The 17,188-nt window shown below is 37.6% G+C and overlaps 1 protein-coding gene across 3 annotated transcripts in view; it reads right to left on the bottom strand.

Moving 5' to 3' along the window:
• Window positions 1-389: 389 nt before the first annotated feature.
• The window catches only part of lrrc4ca (leucine rich repeat containing 4C, genome duplicate a), a 149,219-nt gene continuing 132,420 nt past the window's right edge, over window positions 390-17,188 (bottom strand). For all 3 annotated transcript variants that reach the window (XM_085281770.1, XM_085281771.1, XM_085281769.1), the window contains exons 2-3: window positions 16,728-16,800; window positions 390-5,926 (exon numbers count right to left, since the gene is read on the bottom strand). In XM_085281770.1, the coding sequence (XP_085137896.1) occupies window positions 3,932-5,875 (1,944 nt within the window). In that variant the 5' untranslated portion in view covers window positions 5,876-5,926; window positions 16,728-16,800 and the 3' untranslated portion in view covers window positions 390-3,931. The remainder of the gene's footprint in view (window positions 5,927-16,727; window positions 16,801-17,188) is intronic.

The following is a 17,188-nucleotide window of genomic DNA, read 5'->3' as shown; positions in this document are numbered from 1 at the left end:
AATATGGTTTTATTAGTTCTCCATTTGTTTAGTTTGTAATGTTAAGCTACTAAGTAATCCAGTGCCAAATAAATTATATAAATTTAATTATCAATCCTGTTTATGTAGCATGCAAGCTAGTACCATGGCTGAGAACTAACTAGGACTAAAGAACACTGATATTTACCAAAAGTTTGTTTGCTTTGTCTTTGAAATTCCTTTTTTCCCTCAGACATTACTGACAGGATGTGAGAAATTTTATATATGATTTTGTATATTTAGCCCTGTGAGTTTTTCCTGGACAACTATGTATGCATAATTTTTTTTTCCTGATGACGAAAAAAGGTAAATATTCACATCAACTATGATATCTGTAATAAATTCAGAGGTTGAAAACAAGGATCAGACAATACAGAAAAACAACAATAGTTTATTTGAACCATATTTTGTGTATGAACTACAAACTGGTCTCTATAATCGATCTCCGTATCTTTTAAAGGTCATGAAAGAATGCTTACATGAAAATCGATCTCTTATTCTTTTACAACATATTTATCTTTTTTTTTTTTTTCAATTTTTGAACAGATTGTTGGCACATGTAAAATCAAAATTTAAAAATTTTTGTTTTTGTTATATTTTATTCTCAAAATGTATTTTATATAAATCTACCACTAGAACAGCATTCCTTCTCAGAAAAAGAAAAGGATGTGAAAAAAAGGAATATTGACAAAAATATTTTAGATATCTTACACACATGAGACAGCTTGACTAAAATGCAACAAAGTTACCATTGAAATTTTCAGACAGTTTACCTCCAACTAAAGGCAGAAGGGAAAGATGGTTACACTCTCAACATAAACTGAGGAGAATCGTGATCCCCTGCCTGCCAGTATGAACTGAAACAGAGAATGACACACACACACACACACACACACACACACACACACACACACACACACACACACACACACACACACACACACGCACAATATGGTTTACAAATGTGCCAGTCTCCACATAAGGGCAATTATGGGGTGAATCCTGTCCAGTTGTTGAAAAAAAATTAAGGGGAATCATTCATTAAATCTGGACTAATATTACCCGGTGACCTCATTTTATTTAGGAATCTACAGTATTCCCCACGTCTGTGCTGTACACAGCACATCAGAACTTCTGATTTCAGAACGTCATTCAGAACGTCTTGGTTATCAAAACACCTTGAAACACTACATGCAATAACCACTTGCATCTCAAATGGCGCTCATCTTAAACCTCCATAATTCCTTATCTGGCAGAGAAAAAAAGCTGTGAAAATAAAATGACTTTAATAGAATTAATATTCTTAAATATACTCTGCATTATAGGGTGTGTGTGAGTTTGTGTGGAGTGCTGGAGTGTGTGTGTGTGTGTGTGTTTTTTTACACTACAGATTATGAATTAATTTAAATATATAATCTGTGCAACTGTAATACATATATCAGGTATCCCAGGTAATAAAAACTCGGTGTGAATCAAGCATAGATCATATTGTTCTGAGGCAAACTAACACTGTATCTCATTTAATCTCCATACTCTATGCATTAAGCTAAGGGGTGCAGCATTTTATTCTTTTTTTCAATTTAAGCTAAAATCTGTATTGGCTGTAAAAGGTTTGCACTTATGTCTGGTTAAAGCCGTTTTGTTAATTTGCCTTTATTCATAGTGACACATAACCACTTGAATGAGAGTGAATTCTTTTAAAACTTCTGTAAAAATTGGTTTATTTTGCTTGGCTTTGTGGAAGTTTTGAATGAGGCTTGTATAGTATACAAACTTGTATAGTAGACAGTGGGATCTTTTTGTTTGATTGTTACCTGTGGTAGCCCATGTGTTTGTGAAACAGGTGGTGTAACGTGCAGACCTATAGACATTGCTGCTTGTTATCTTGACAGGAAAACTGTGTTTTTTGCTATATTTTCTGTAAAATATGTAAATGATTTTGAAGAAAAGCCCACAGAAAATCTTTCACTTCTTAAATCATTATTCTGAATAGCTTTCAGAACTTAAAACACCTATTGCCACCATTCATCTAAAAGTGACCACAGCAGTGGACTGTTTTCATGTATTTTTTTCCAGACATGTTTTGAACTAATAGAGGACAATGTTTCAAATTCTCAGTGGAGTACCAGCTTTTACTTAAATAATATGCGTGGTGAATCCACAGAAAGCACATGACATCATCTTTAATAAAGGCATTCCTTTCTGGATTGCATTACTGCAAGTGTAAAAAACAAAAAACAAAAAAAAACCCAAACCGAATTAAGAATTTGAGTGGCCTAACTTTTTTTTTGCAAATTTTTCTGTTGAATAAAAACCACAGTTAACTTGCTAAAAATAAACCTGTGCCATCTCAAATGTCTGCATAACCACTGCATTTATGGTGCTTGGCACCATTCATTACATTTGGGACTTTGAAATGCTTTCCAGGGTATGGATGGCAGCAGAGCTGTGCCCATCCAAAGCCCACAGGCACATCAATTAAAATGTAAATTGTGTTGTCACTAACGATGGATAGAGTCAGGTGCAACCCAAACATCTGGTTGATGCCCGATCCCACACATTCACCCCATAAGCCTCTTGCAGCTAAGCCTTGCCACTCAGGGACAAGTTCTGTGGTTGGCGGGAGCAGGGTGTGAATCTGGGACTGCCAGGCACTGCCCATGTGGAAATATGGCACAAAGATGACAGGCAATGTGCTCAGACAGCTGTATAAAGGGTTTAAGCTCTTTCTTCCGCTCATCAGTCTACTTCTGACAGCACTCCTGCAGTACTGCAGATGAGGTAAGGGGTCCCAGCATGAAAATGGGGCTTCAAAGCAATCATCTTCATATGCAACACTACACAGCACTGCAAGGTAAAGGTGAAGCCATGATACACTGGAAATATTCTGAGGCAGTGGGTGTTTGCCAGAATTTGAGGTCATGTACATCTGTACAAGCATTATTCCCATCCTCTCCAGTCATAATTATGTTCTTTCTAAAGTACGTGTTAATGCTGCTTCTGTAGCATGACCTTCAGAATTTCAATGGTTCTTAATGCAATTTATTATATGCTTTCTATAATAATGCGATTTGTCAAGACAAATTTGAGATCAGGGATCATTTTAAATTTTACATATACAATAGAAACACAAAGACATATAGATCAACAGTATTTAATTTAACAAAACTGTCCTTCTAGCAGTGAGCTTCAACTTTTACAGTAGCAGAAATGGATGCATTTCCCTCTTTTCAGGTCCTCAGCCTATTGATGACAGCGCAGAGTGGCTAATGTATGTGACAGATAATTAAACGGTGAATAATGATCAGATTCCATCACTGACAGTTCTGTCACTCACTCCAAAATGATGAACAAGTGTTTAATTCATCTCAGTTAGAGATGGTCACAAAAGATTTCATCAATTAATCCACAGCTGAGAAAATCACTAATGTGCTCTAGGATTCCTTGATAAATGGGGAAAATGAGGTTACTGTGTCATCTGATCGAAAATCGGCAGCTATACCAAAAAAAGAACAATAAAGGAACAATACTTTGTTTCATGTTTTTTGACACATCTTTGAAAGAAGTTGAAAGTATATTAGTAAACCAATTTTGTGATATGCGAGGAAAAAAGAAGAAAAAAAACCACATGAATTAAGTGTTGAAAAAATAATTGCAGAATACAGTTTTCGTGATTTAACCACAACATTTTTTTCTTAAATAAATAACTTCTGCTTTGTAAAGACACTTTTTGAAACAGTAGACATACTCTAATTCCGAAAGTCACTGAATTAACATTGCTAGTCGCTGATTTGCCAAACACAAGTCTGTTATTCCGAGCGTCAGCCGCAGTCCTCGCAACCAAAGGTCAGTAATGTTCTGTCAATAATGCCTGTAAGTAATTTCATCAGTTTTAAAATGTCTCACAAAAGTATTAGATTTGGGTCTCTTGTACATTGTCTTTTGAGCTGGCCCGGATTAGCAAAGGTTCGTGCGCTGAGCTGTGTATAGAATTGATTGTGGAGGCATGGTTGTATGCAGTCTTATAGGTGTTATAGTGGTTGAGGTGCTCGTGCTCAAGAGGAGGCAGAGTAAGGTGGCCCTCCATGCCTGGGCCTCCAGTTACACAATCCTCGTCCACATTGATGATCTCAATAGTGCGTGTGGGTGCATGGTGATTCTGCTGGTGGTGTTGTTTGCGCATCTTATAGAAGATAATAAGCATGACAGCTGCCATGAGTGTGATTGCAACAAAGCAGCCAATGATGATCTTGGTTGTCTTCATTACCTCATCCAAGCCATTCTGCAATCCCTCACCACCCACCTCTGTGACGGGAATTGTATAAGTCTTCTCTGTGGCACGTGTGGAGAGTGCGGTTCGGACGGTGGTGGTTGTTGTAGAGGTTGGTGAGATAGACTCCCATGTACCAGCAGAGGGTGTGGGGCCAACCTTCTGTTGGACAGTAGTGGTGAAGCCTTCATTATGCGGGGTTTCTATTGTCTCCACTGTCACTGTAGTAAAGTAGCTGAAACTGCTTTCCGTAGAGGAAACATTGAGTGTGGCAGACGCTGTTGTGTTACCTGCAGAATTACTCACCATGCACGTATATGTACCTGTGTCCTGCATGGTAACGTTGGTAAAGTTCAGTGTGCCATCATTCAGCACAGAGATTCTGACCTTGTATGCACCGTGTGTCATGATGGAACCATTGGGTGTAATCCAGCTCACTGAGGTTAAAGAGCTGGCTCTGCATTTCAACTCTGCAGCACTTCCCTCTGTTACATTTAGGTCTGTGGGAGGCTCCACAATAACAGGAGCATAACAGTGAAAGTAATTCTGGTCCAGCTCACCAATGTAGCGTCCCTTATGGTGAGGAGGTGAACTGCAGCGGGCACAGCAGCTGGTGTTTGCAGGTACCATCTCCTTAAGCCACCAGCTTAGCCAGAGGATGTCACAGTTACAATTCCAAGGGTTGTGGTGTAAGTGCACTCTCTCCAGGTGATGTAGAGGAGTGAATAGATCATGGGGCAAGAGGGTAAGGTTATTGTGGGCCAGATTGAGTTCCACAAGTGATTGCAGGTCATCAAAAGCATTCCTTTCTATGGTCTGGATCTGGGCATGCATCATCCACAGCTTTTGTAAGTGTATAAGCCCTTTAAATGAACCAGGCCGGATGACAGATAGCTGATTTCCTGACATTTCCAGTTCATCCAGCTTCACTAGGGGAATAAGATTGGGAATTTCCTTCAGATTGCACATTCCCAGATTTAAGTAGCGCAGATTGCTCAGCCCTTCAAAGGCCCCATCAGATATGTAGTTGAGCCGTTTGAGCTCCCCAAGGTCCAGCCTTCGTAATGAGGGCACTCTGTTGAAAGCATAGGAGGTAATGCTCTCTATGGGGTTATTCCTTAGCCAAAGCTCTTTTAGTTTGGACAAGTACTCAAAAGCCCCGTTTGGGATGGTGGTGAGGCGGTTATCAAATAGCTCCAAGGTATTGAGGCTGGCCAGTCCATTGAAGGCCCCAAGCTCAATTTTGCGTATGTGGTTTTTGCTCAGCTGTAGTATCTCTAGATGTCTTAGGTGTTTGAAGCTGTCCACTTTTATGACTTGAATAAGATTTTCTTGCAGATTCAGGTAGCGTGTGTTGGTAGAGATGCCATCAGGAACATCCCGCAAGCCTCTGCGGGTGCAGATGACTTTGCTGAACTGGTTACTGCACGAACAGACAGAGGGACACGTCTGAGCGCGAACCAGTCCTGCGACCACTAGCAGCTGGAGGGCCAGGAGCAGAACAAACAAAGGGTCGGACAAGGCCCGGTTCCACCTAGGACCTCGCATCATCTGCTGCTGCTGAGAGGAGGTCATCTTGTTTAACATTCATAATTCATTGACTGGTCTTTCACTCTCTTAAAAGAGGATTTTGGCCCACTGGAATGAAATGAGAAAGAGAAAAGAGAAGACACCCATTAGGTAAGTGTGTGAACAAGTCTAATGCATACTAAAGTTTATCCCATGCCATTTCGAATTATTAGCACAAGGATAGCCTTAAAAAAAGGTATACTGTCTTGTGGCAACCATTAACCACATCCACACACAAACTGGGAACTTATATAGAAATGCGTTTTCAGGCACAATGTCCTTGTATCTCAGTCACATAATCCAAATTCCTGAAAAAACAAATGATTTCTGTGCTGTTTGTTTGCAGAAGAAGGGAACGAGTGAAAAAAAGTGAAAAAAAGCAGCCATGACTGCTGCGTTGTGATTTATATTTCAGTGTGGAGGAGCATAAATAATAATAAGCTCAACACCCACTAGTCCTTCAATCGAGTCAAGATATCTAGAAACCTCTGATTACAACTCACAAATCAGCAAACAAAAAGCATGAAAGCAAGTGAAAATATATATCTATATATATATATCTATATATATCTATATATAGATATATATACACATATAATATGTGTGTGTATATCGATCTAGAGAACGTGCAATGAGTTCAACACTACAACAGTGGCCTCTCCATTTGGGTTTATTTTCTTTATTTTTTTTTATAAATCACAAATTAAAAGCTCTGTTTAAATTTACAACTTCCTTAAAAAGATTAAGGTTAAGATTTTCTCTTTTCATGTTAACTGGAAAAGCACTGTGAGTTAAGGCAGGAACATTAAGCAGCTGAAATGTAGACTAGCAGTGAGGTCAACACTACAACAGTGGCCTCTCTTTATTTGCTTTCTGCTGAATATACACTTTACATTTTTTTTTCTTTTTTTTTTAATAAACTTTACTCAAGGAACTTGAGTATTCCCAGGGCCCAAGTTGGCTTTTAAAGTCTGAGACATTTTACCTTAAACCATTAGACCATTCAAAATATTTTTTCTTTTTTACTAAGCACTTCATACATTTTTTCTTACATGTTTTATACAATATGGGTATTCAGCTACTTAATAAGTGAAAGATCAGTACAGTTAAATGCCATAAATGCCACTGATGCTCTGATGTCCTTCATTGTCAAATATCTCAGCCAAGTGTGTCTGTCACACAAAAATAAAAAAAACCCTGTTGGTTTTCTATAATCAATGTATGTGTGTGTTTTAGTGTTAAACATAATCATATCCATTCTGTGGAATAATAAACCCACTGAAAGACACATCGCTGACATATTGATTAATTTCATGTTCAGTATAACATCTCTGGACTTTACCGGCTTATTATTAATGACTACATTGCAACACCATTGTTCAAAAACGAATTCAAATACAATAATTACAACACTCTTATTATGTTGAGTCATACAACTTTCTCATTGCTTTGCTTATTATACAGTTCATTAGTATATGTTTTTTTTTTATTGTCATTTTTTTCCTCACTACTATCTAAGTGAAAAACAGGGAACCACTCTGGGCAGGTCGGAAGTGAGTCACAGAGCTAGCACAGATAAAGGGAAACATTTATAGAGCCTCTAATCTACCTGACCTGAATGTTTTTGAATGTGGGAGGAAACTGGAGCATGTTCAGAAAATCAATGTGAACATGAAGAAAAAGATGTAAACTATACTGTTAGATTTTCAACCTCCAGTGAAATGTCAGCGATAAATACTGAACCACTGTGGAATATGTGTTGTTCGGCTATGAATAGCTCAGGAAATGTGAAACATTTTTGTAACGGAACACAATGTCTTTCACACAACAAGGTTAATCTTTCAATCTTTCAACAATAACAGAAAGAGCTCTCTGAGATAAGAGTTATCTTGAGATGTGTTATATATTAATTAAGTAAAATATATTTTATATTTAAAGAAACTAATCACAAATGAACAGCTCTGTTAGTTGTCACTGAGTCAACATCAAAATTTAGAAAGAATATTAACAAATTACAGTGTTCAAAAATGTTTTATGCAAGACAATTTGTCTATTTAGAAGGAAAAGCACAATTTCCTTGTAAAAAAAAAACCCAGAAGATTTTCTCTTGTTGTGTTAATTGGAAAAGCACTGCGAATGAAGACATGCAGTAACATTGCAGTGTTGTTGGGATGCAATATTCATAGTTTCTGTAGGCATACAGTGTGTTCAACACACAGCCTAATCTCCAATAGAAAGCTCTTCACTTAAGAATGGGGAGGCTATTACTGTAACTACTGATTAATTGCTTGATTACTGACTCCATTAATTCTTCAATTGCAAAATTTAAATTCCAAGCAGCCAAAGCCTGGGGGTGGAAAAAGAATTTGTTTTCATACAGGGGGACTGAGCAAATGTGACAGAGCTCACACACCAGGCTGAAAATCACATTCCACTGTTGCAGTTTTAATTTGTTCGAAATTAAAACCTTGCACAAAACAACAGGGTTTAGTGCAGCACATGGTTTAATACAAGATTTATGCTTGGATGTTCTATTGACACTGCAAGAAGAAAATATTAATATATGAAGCTGAATTTTTGTATACACATCTTTATTATACACATCTTTTTAGGTGAAAACAATGTCTTTTCAATGCCATGAATGAATATAATGACCTACTAAAAACATGCTTCAGTTAAGACTTCTGAAAACTTCCTCACTCCCTGTATCTCCGCTATTTACTCATCCTCCTTTTCAACAGATCAAACCTTGATAAAAAGATAAACAATGAATCAGCAGAACAGAATCCAAACTGTGGCAGTAGAAAAGATCAAGTTGATTTACAGAGCAAAACAATATATCTGCACACTGACAATGAAAGCAGCAAAATTGGATTTACATAGTGCTGTGATGGAATTAGATGAAAAGAGATAAGGAAAATAGGATTAAGAAAAGAAAGCATTTTCAACTTTTGTCCTAACAGATTATGAACTGCCAGCTGTCTCTTTGTCTTGCAGACATACTGAAGCGCGACCCTGCTTAACAGAAGTGGAGACAATTAAACAGCCAGACCTGCAATATTTGTGAATTCATTTCTTGCTTTTACAGAAACTGTTATGTGGAGTTGTGAATATTTTCTTTTGTGCCCCTGTTGTCCACACAGGCTCTTCTTAGGGCTGCTTCTGCAGTATTTGCTCCAAATTATTGCCTCATCAAGCAGCCAATAATGAAAGATGAAAAAGTTTTTGCAGCATCCACCTGTGGAGTGGTTACTAGACCGCTTATTTCCCACTGGACTTTCACCCCGAGTCTAATGCTTGCTTCCATGCTCTCAGACTGGCACTCCCTCTGCAGTCTACTTGCTCCATTCTAGTCCTGTGCTCGCTTGGAGGAACTGCATCATTGAGCAGAAACCTTTGTCTAAGGCAGACAGTGATGGTACCTCTGTTACAAGTAGTATAAGCAATCATGAGACCTGATTTGACAAATGATGCTTGCCATCCATACTCTGACAGTAAAGCAGTCCAGATGTGCAAATAATGTTTGTCTACCTGCCTGTGTGATTCAATTGCACAAAAGCCTACAGTGCAGGATCAACAGAGCCTTTGCAGGACTAACTCCTAACTGCTAACTTCACAAGCACTTTAAATTCAGCCCTCATCAGAGGGATGGAGATACATCAGCCTCTTGGGCCTCTCCATGCCGCTTCATACATTTCTATTTGCGCATGTTTTGGAGTCCTCCCTGACTCAATCAGTTTTAAGTGTGCTAGACAGCCAATGACGTGTTGGGACTTTTATGCACATGCCAAGAGGTATTCCTCTAATCCCATCAAGGATTAGTGATCTGCATGGTGTGTAACATTACTAACATCCCACTCCTCTGCTGTAGAACTGTTTTTTCTATCACAAGGCAAGAGATGTTAAATGACCAAAATACAGCTTTTCTCACAGCGTTATTGCACGTTCTATTCATGGGTCATAACCTGGTGTACCATACTGTCACAATAGGGCAATGGCCAATGTAAGCTGAGATACCATTAGTATATTTATAGTCGTCAAAATGATGGACACCACTGGAATAAAAAAAAGAAAAAAGAAGAAAAGAGCCTGCAAAAATCAGGTCAGTGTAATTAAATGATGCTGAGGTGGAGTTAATGGGCCTGTTTGGAGCACAAGGGCATAAAGGAAAATCTTCAAGACTAGAACAACCAGTTCTTTACTGTATTGCTCACAGGCCCTGCCATCACTACATATACATGAACTGTAACAAATTTATTTAATATACAGATAATGAATGAAGTTATGTAATAAATTAACAAATAAAAATGCACAATGTCCTCAAAGATCAGAGAAAAAATATATAAAAATGTTTAAATAAAAATAATTATGACAAGAGAAAAAGGGGTATAAAAATCAGGGTCAGTATTTTAGATTAACTGCCATCCGTAAAATGGTATATTTTGTTTATTTAAAAAACATGTCTCCAATAGATAGGATGGGACATTCGTAGTGGTAGTGGTAGTTTCCACATGGTCTTAAGTCTAGCCCTTCTTATGACTACTGTAATTCTGAAGTCTGTCATATTTTTACATTATAAATTGGGTAGAAAAGGCTGAATTATTTAGTTACACTGCAGGAAATTCAAGTGGGGCTAAAGCCCCCCAAAATAAGTCTGTGACTAGTTGGCACAAGCCACTGAGTTATTTTATTCTGCTTTCTTATTATGGACAGCATGAACTTCCTGTATTCATTCCTTACAAATGCATTAATTCCTTTGAAAGGTGGGGAAAATAGAGTGGACTCCTCTGACGCTTTCTACACTCAGTTAATGCTCGAGTGCTTGCTGATTGTGAACTTTTCTGTAAAGAGTGACTGACAGAAGCTTTAGCTTTCACATTGCATGGAAGAGAAAAGATGATGAAAGAGTGTGAGGCATCTGTGAGAGAGGAATGTTGGTATGTATGCTAGAGAAAGAGAGAAAGGAGAAAGTGCAAGAGAGAAAAAGAGAAGGAGGGATTAATGAGATATAAATCAAATCAGGCCACTTCTTGATAATGCCAGCAACAGCTCCAAATATAAATCAGAATCCTTTAAGGATTCCAGTGTGGGAGGGATACCCACCACATGCATCACAAGCCTTCTTTTTTCCTTCTCTCGAGCCAGCACAATAAACCGATTAGATGTCTTTATATTTTCATCATGTGATCATAGTTTTGATATAGAGTCACATTTTCCCAGTGGTCTTTCATCACATTTAATCACACACATTATATTAGAGCCTAACTGGGGTAAAGACAGGGCAGCTTTGTCCCTGATGCTGTCACTGAACTCCATAAGAATTGTTTTTGATTTGATTCATTTTGTTTAATTACAAAAGGTTTCAATAGGTGTGTGTGTGTGTGTTTGTGAAGGGATGCCAAATGCTATCATTTTTCTGTAAAGCAAATTTACATATGGATATAAATAACGTAACCTTAACCAAATTTAGATTTAATTTCAGTTAAATAACAGCAATATCTGGAATATTTAGAATTATTAGGATGGCATAGGGGTGGCTAACACCATTGCCTGCCAACAGCAAGGTTTCTGGTTTGAATCTTAGCTGGGCATTTCTTTGCCAAGCTGGCATGTGCACCTTGTGCCTGCGCTGGTTATGGGTACTCTGGGTTTCTCCCACAGTGAACATGTTAGGTTAACTGAAGATTACAAATTGGCCAGAGATGTGAAACAGATAAAGTACTTGAAGTGCTGTATGAATGCTTTTTAACAATGTGACTCGTGGTCTAAAGTACTTTGTGTGTCAGTAAGGCAAGAAAAGGGCTTTTTAAATGCCAGTAGGTTACATGCATAATTATTTTATCCTACATTGTGCGAGCTGTTGGACTATAGAGTGTATAACAGGATGGATTTTAATTTATAATACTGATATATGCTACATGTATATAGCGACATTTATGATTTCATATGCACTATTACTGTGCCTTGTATTTCTGCAGTTAAGGGCACTTTAAGCTACTTTAAAATGTAATGTTGAGGGATGCTGGCTCCCCCCCCAAAAAACAAAAAAAAAACAAAACAAAAAACAAGAAAATGGTCACACTGCAGCTCTTTTTCAGTGTCTTTCTTTTAACCACTCAAGTGAAACAGACAAGCCAAATACTTTGAATTGGTGCTAACTAGCCAAGTGAGACAAACTGGCAGCTGCTCCCATGCCCACAGCCTTACATTCTTTCACTCACAGCTTGTCTGTGTCATCTATAACAAGATGGTGAAATGAATCTGATGCATGTAACAAAAACTGAGTAACCCAGCATGCTCTTATAAATAAGCTTATCAAATGTGTTCAGTACACAAATAATGTTAATGTTAAAATGCTTAAAAATACTTAAAATACTTAAAAATGAAAACATACATATGGAAATGATCTAAGATACGCTAAAAAAGATAATTCCATCATACTAAGACTATTACTAAGACCAAGAATAATGCTTATGTATTGCAATTATAAAATTTTAACCTTAACCACGAGCAAACCTTTTTAAACACACTATGCATTTTGCAGTTCTTATCATAAAACCACATGTGCATTGAGAAAGACTTTAGAAATAGTTTGATATAACAAAGAATTTACATTAAAAATGTACATGTTTCCATAATTTTTCTTTCTGACGACACCAAAACATGTTTAAATAGAAATGGAGAGGGCAAAGAGGTTGCTGCCCGTCTGAGGAGAGCTGTATGTGTGATCATATGAATATTAACATTACCTCAACAGTATTTTGAGTGTCACAGACACACACACACACACACACACACATATATAGAACAAGAGAGAAAGATGGAGAGTAAAGACTTCTCTTTTCCAAGATTTGACAGCAGAGAAAAAGAAGTGACATTTTGACATTTTAAGTATATAGGCAACTGGGGACCTCAGATGTTAATAAATGGGATCCCTTCCAGACATTTCTTAAGACATATAAGTTAACTTGTCAAAAACTTACTTCTTTCTTTACTAAAAAAAACCTGGGTCTATAAATATGCTAATATTGTTCATTTCCACAGTTTAACTACTAGGCAAAAGATGTCTTCTGTTGAAAAGACAATTGTACATGCACTGTTGGTTTCACATAATAGGCTGTCTCACGTTAGTTGCATACTTCAGCTTCAAATTTTCCACATTCTTTATGAGATTGTGCACAATGAAAATTGAACATCTGAGGCAACTAAATTTTTTTTTTTTTGCGATTAAAGATGGATAATGTACCACAGAGTTCAGACATTCTTCTGTCTGATTCTATCTAAAGTAACAGCTTATCTGTCAGTTTGTATCTTACAAAAACTATTAAAAAGGTCACAGAAGATGTTTTTTTTTCTTTTCTAGACAATTTTGAATGTTGTGTCTGTCTAATGTTCAGACAAAGGTCTTTATTGCTGCATTGAAAAAGCCAACTGTAGAATTTGGTTCATCGGGTCTTGCAAAAATTGGTGCTGAAGAAACAGACGGTTGCCTCGCTTAAGTCAAAAATTGCAGCCTTGCAATGATACAGCTCCCACTGTGATTCTGGCTGTGGCCATGGCCGTGCTTTGGTTATTGGATTCTTGTTGTAACACATAAATATTGACTTCATGCGGTCGTGTGGGTGCAGTCATTGTTCTGCTGGCTCTGTATCAAAACACCAGTGGTGTGTTGGTAATATATAGCTGATAGATTCAGTCCAGGTTCAACTAGTAGGACACCTGGACATATTCATATTAAAATGGATTTAACCACAGACGCAGGTGAAGTCATAATAACAACAACTGTATCCCGCCCCATCTTCACATGGATCAGTCAGGCAGAGTAGCTGCAGCTGTGTTCACAGCCAGGAGCTGTGGACTCTTGGAAATAAGCTTCACATCATGGAAAGCATTACATTTTCTCCCCTTTTACATTGTTAAAGGCAAACGTTATTGTAAGGTAAACATTCCCCACTTGTGACTTTTTAGAGGTCAGGTACTTCTTAAAGTCCACTCAACACCAAAGCGTGGTGTGTGATGTGGCATTATTACATCATAGTTGGACATGCAGGTGTGGGTCAGCTTAACATAAATGCAGAGCAAATGCAAAGGCACCAGCATCCCTCTCTGTCAGAGGATGACCCTTGGACTGTTTCCTGATGAATGAAACACACTCATTTTCTAGCCTCATTGGCTACAAGTGCCAAGGGCCTCATTTAGGTCTGCTGGCATTGAAAACGCATACATACACAACTATTGCACTCACTCATAACTAATGCACACTCAAGTAAAGATGTGCACATTTTGACTCAAATTAAAACATAAAAAACCTCTGCATATTTTCACACACAAGCTGTGTACGTGTGCAACTGTGGGTCTTTAATGTGTGCTCTTAGCATTTGCAGATTTTCACAAACTGGGTGACAGCTTTCTTGTTTCACAGTAAGGGCTGTGTCGGCAGTAGGGGCTCACGGGTGACAAGAGATATTGATAAAATCATTTGTCACCCTGTGAACATTTCAGAGAGGCTGTGGGCAGAAAATAGCTGCTAACTAGTTTTCAAGGATGTCGAATGAAGGAGTCAGTCTGTATACTGCTGTCACTCTAGTGTCTGGTTGAGGTCAGGGTGAGCATGCATCACTTTGAGTCTGTCCGAGCTGTGGAGAGGTCGTACTGAGGCTGTGAACCTGGTGATGCAGGCAGTATGGTCTCCCTGTAATTGAGTTTGGGATGGAGAGAACATGAGAGATAAGCGGGAGCACACTGATGGTATCTAAAAACAGAAGACAGTGCTAGAAGCTGCAATGTCAGAAAATATATTCAAATAAGACCGGAATTTGAGAATTAATTTATTGAGCTTTCGGATTAATCGTTACACACTTATAATCCAGTTGGACTAAGATCATTATGTATGATTATCCACTGACAAAATAAAAAGTGTTGTAGGCAGTCTAAAATGCTTGAACACACACACACACACACACACACACTCCTGAACATGTGACTTACTTTAATATCATTTCAGTGTTAACATGTCCAAGGGCACAGTCTTGTAATGTCCCCTTGATTGATGTGTCACTACCTTTTTAACATCAGCTAGTCTGAAGGTCAGTTAGGCAAAGAATCAGCTAAAAGAAGCTTAGCTAGAAGGTACAGATGTCAAATAAAGGCAATGTGGCACAGATTAAACTGTTTTTAGAATAGTTACACTGAGGAAGAACCTCTAATGGTTTGAAAGTAAATTCAAAAGAACAATTCATGATTTTTTTTTTTTACTTTAAGTAGCTTTCAACCTTTTCCTCACATGTGGTTTTGTAAATATTCACAAAGTGACAACATCCTCACTTTCTGGAGTGATAAAAAAACATGCACTTTTAAAATTAAGCTGCCTTTATCCTAATTTTTTGCGATCCATCGGGTTGTTTGCTAATTAAATGACACCAGAGACAGATTCTGAAAACACAGAGGGCTTCTTTGGAAAGGCATATTGTACATTTGCACTTGTTCTGTAATGAGACTAATTACAATATTTTTCATTCAATAACACAAAATCACTTGTGACTGCACACGTTTGGGAACATGTATGTAACCTGCTGTTTTTCTGATACTTGGCACCAAAGGCAAAGGGTGCATTTTAGAGGAAATAAAAACATGTCAATTGATTCCATTGCACAAATTCAATATCATTTCCATGAAGACTTTCAATCTCCTACCCCACAGGGATGGATATAAAGGGTGGATAAAATAAGAGAAAATAAGAGAAATACCACATGAAAAGAAGCTTTGAAGTAAGTGAATCACAAAAGCAACTATTCATGCGAGTCATATCAAATAAGTTGAATGCCATGTAGCTTTTAAAAAGGTCTGACAGACAGCACTTTTATTAGTGAGCTTTTAAGACATCACTAGGGTTTCAAAGTTTCAAAGATGCCAAAGAGTCAGCGCCGGGTTCATGGTTGCATTGGTCAAAAAAAACCCAACAACTCCAGGATGATTTATTGTGACAGGGATAATAGACGTATTAAATTATGACAACATATTGCCAATGCAGGGAAACAGTATCATCAGCCTAGAGGAATAGTGTTTGCCAGTAAAAGCTTTCTGACACTGCGACAGCAGTTCACACCAAATGTAGAACAGACATGTAGTAGAAGTTACATGCATGAGTTGAGCTGTTCACTCCAGAGGCATATATCTGTGTGCAGTCCAACAACGCTCTTAGATACAAAAAGAAAAAAGGAAAAAAAAAAAAAAAAACGCCTGACACAAAGGTAAAACGTCTAGTGAAAATAGACTTTTTGTGAACATAGGCACCAGCATAGAATAACTACTGAGAGTCATAAGCTTCTTTTTAGTTTTACACTTCAATAGTTCTAGCTCCTTTTTCAACTATATCCACAGCCTAAAATCAAGTCATTTCTCATTTCACTGTGATGGGGTAAAGTCTACAGGAGTATCAAGTTTCTCTCTGTCCATCTCCATCAATGAGGTTATTAACTGACCAGTTTATTTGCCAATGTGTTAACTGGACTTAATTCCACACATTTAGATGTGTTCTGATGCCAAACCTTGAAAAATTTATCAAAAGTGTTCTTTGATTTAAAAAAAAAACCAAAAAAAAAACCAGGCAAATTATCAGAATTTTCTCTGAACCAAAAAGATGTTTTCTTGATAATGTCCTTGTTTTCAATGGGTTTAGCGGTTTAGACATAGGTGTGAAATTATACATTATTTCATATCAATGAAATATGCATGACAAGCAAAACAAATAATTTTTTACACATTTCTATGTGTGCATCTTTTTCTCTGAAAGCATCAGACAAACCATGCATATCTCTTTGACCAGGAAAGAAAATCACCAAGGTTGAGCCAAGCTCTGCCTAAGTCTTACCTGCCAGCTCAGTCAAGATCCAAGGGGTTTTAATCATCCACATATTAGCTTTCAATCCACCAAAATGCTGGACCTGCAAATAAAAGAGGATAAATGTAAGCAACCTTTAAAATAGATTTGTAGCAATACAGTTTCTGTCCACTCCATTCCCCGGGCTCCATGGAATAGAGTCTATGAATAATGCACATTTTTGGAAAGATCATGATGCATCTACTCAGCTACCAAAAATGCAATTTTTTTAAACCCCCAGGATAGAGTACACCTAATTCAAAATTCTCTTTACTGTTTCTAAATAATCATTGAGTCATCTTGTTAGTTTTCCTTTCAACTACTTCCTCAGCACTCTCTGCTGATGCTGATATTTTAGTACCTCTGAGACCCTCCATCTAACAAGAGGGACTTTATAGTATGCTACTGTATGTCGGAAGAGCTCATTCCTCAGGGACGACGGGACAGTCAAA

The sequence above is a fragment of the Mchenga conophoros genome, linkage group LG7, assembly GCF_057382185.1.
Source record: "Mchenga conophoros isolate Kocher_MC1m ecotype Shallow Benthic linkage group LG7, M_conophoros_male_GT1.1, whole genome shotgun sequence".
NCBI classification, from domain to species: domain Eukaryota; kingdom Metazoa; phylum Chordata; class Actinopteri; order Cichliformes; family Cichlidae; genus Mchenga; species Mchenga conophoros.
Note: the sequence above shows the minus strand (reverse complement) of the source record. Positions and strands in the feature narration are given on the sequence as shown.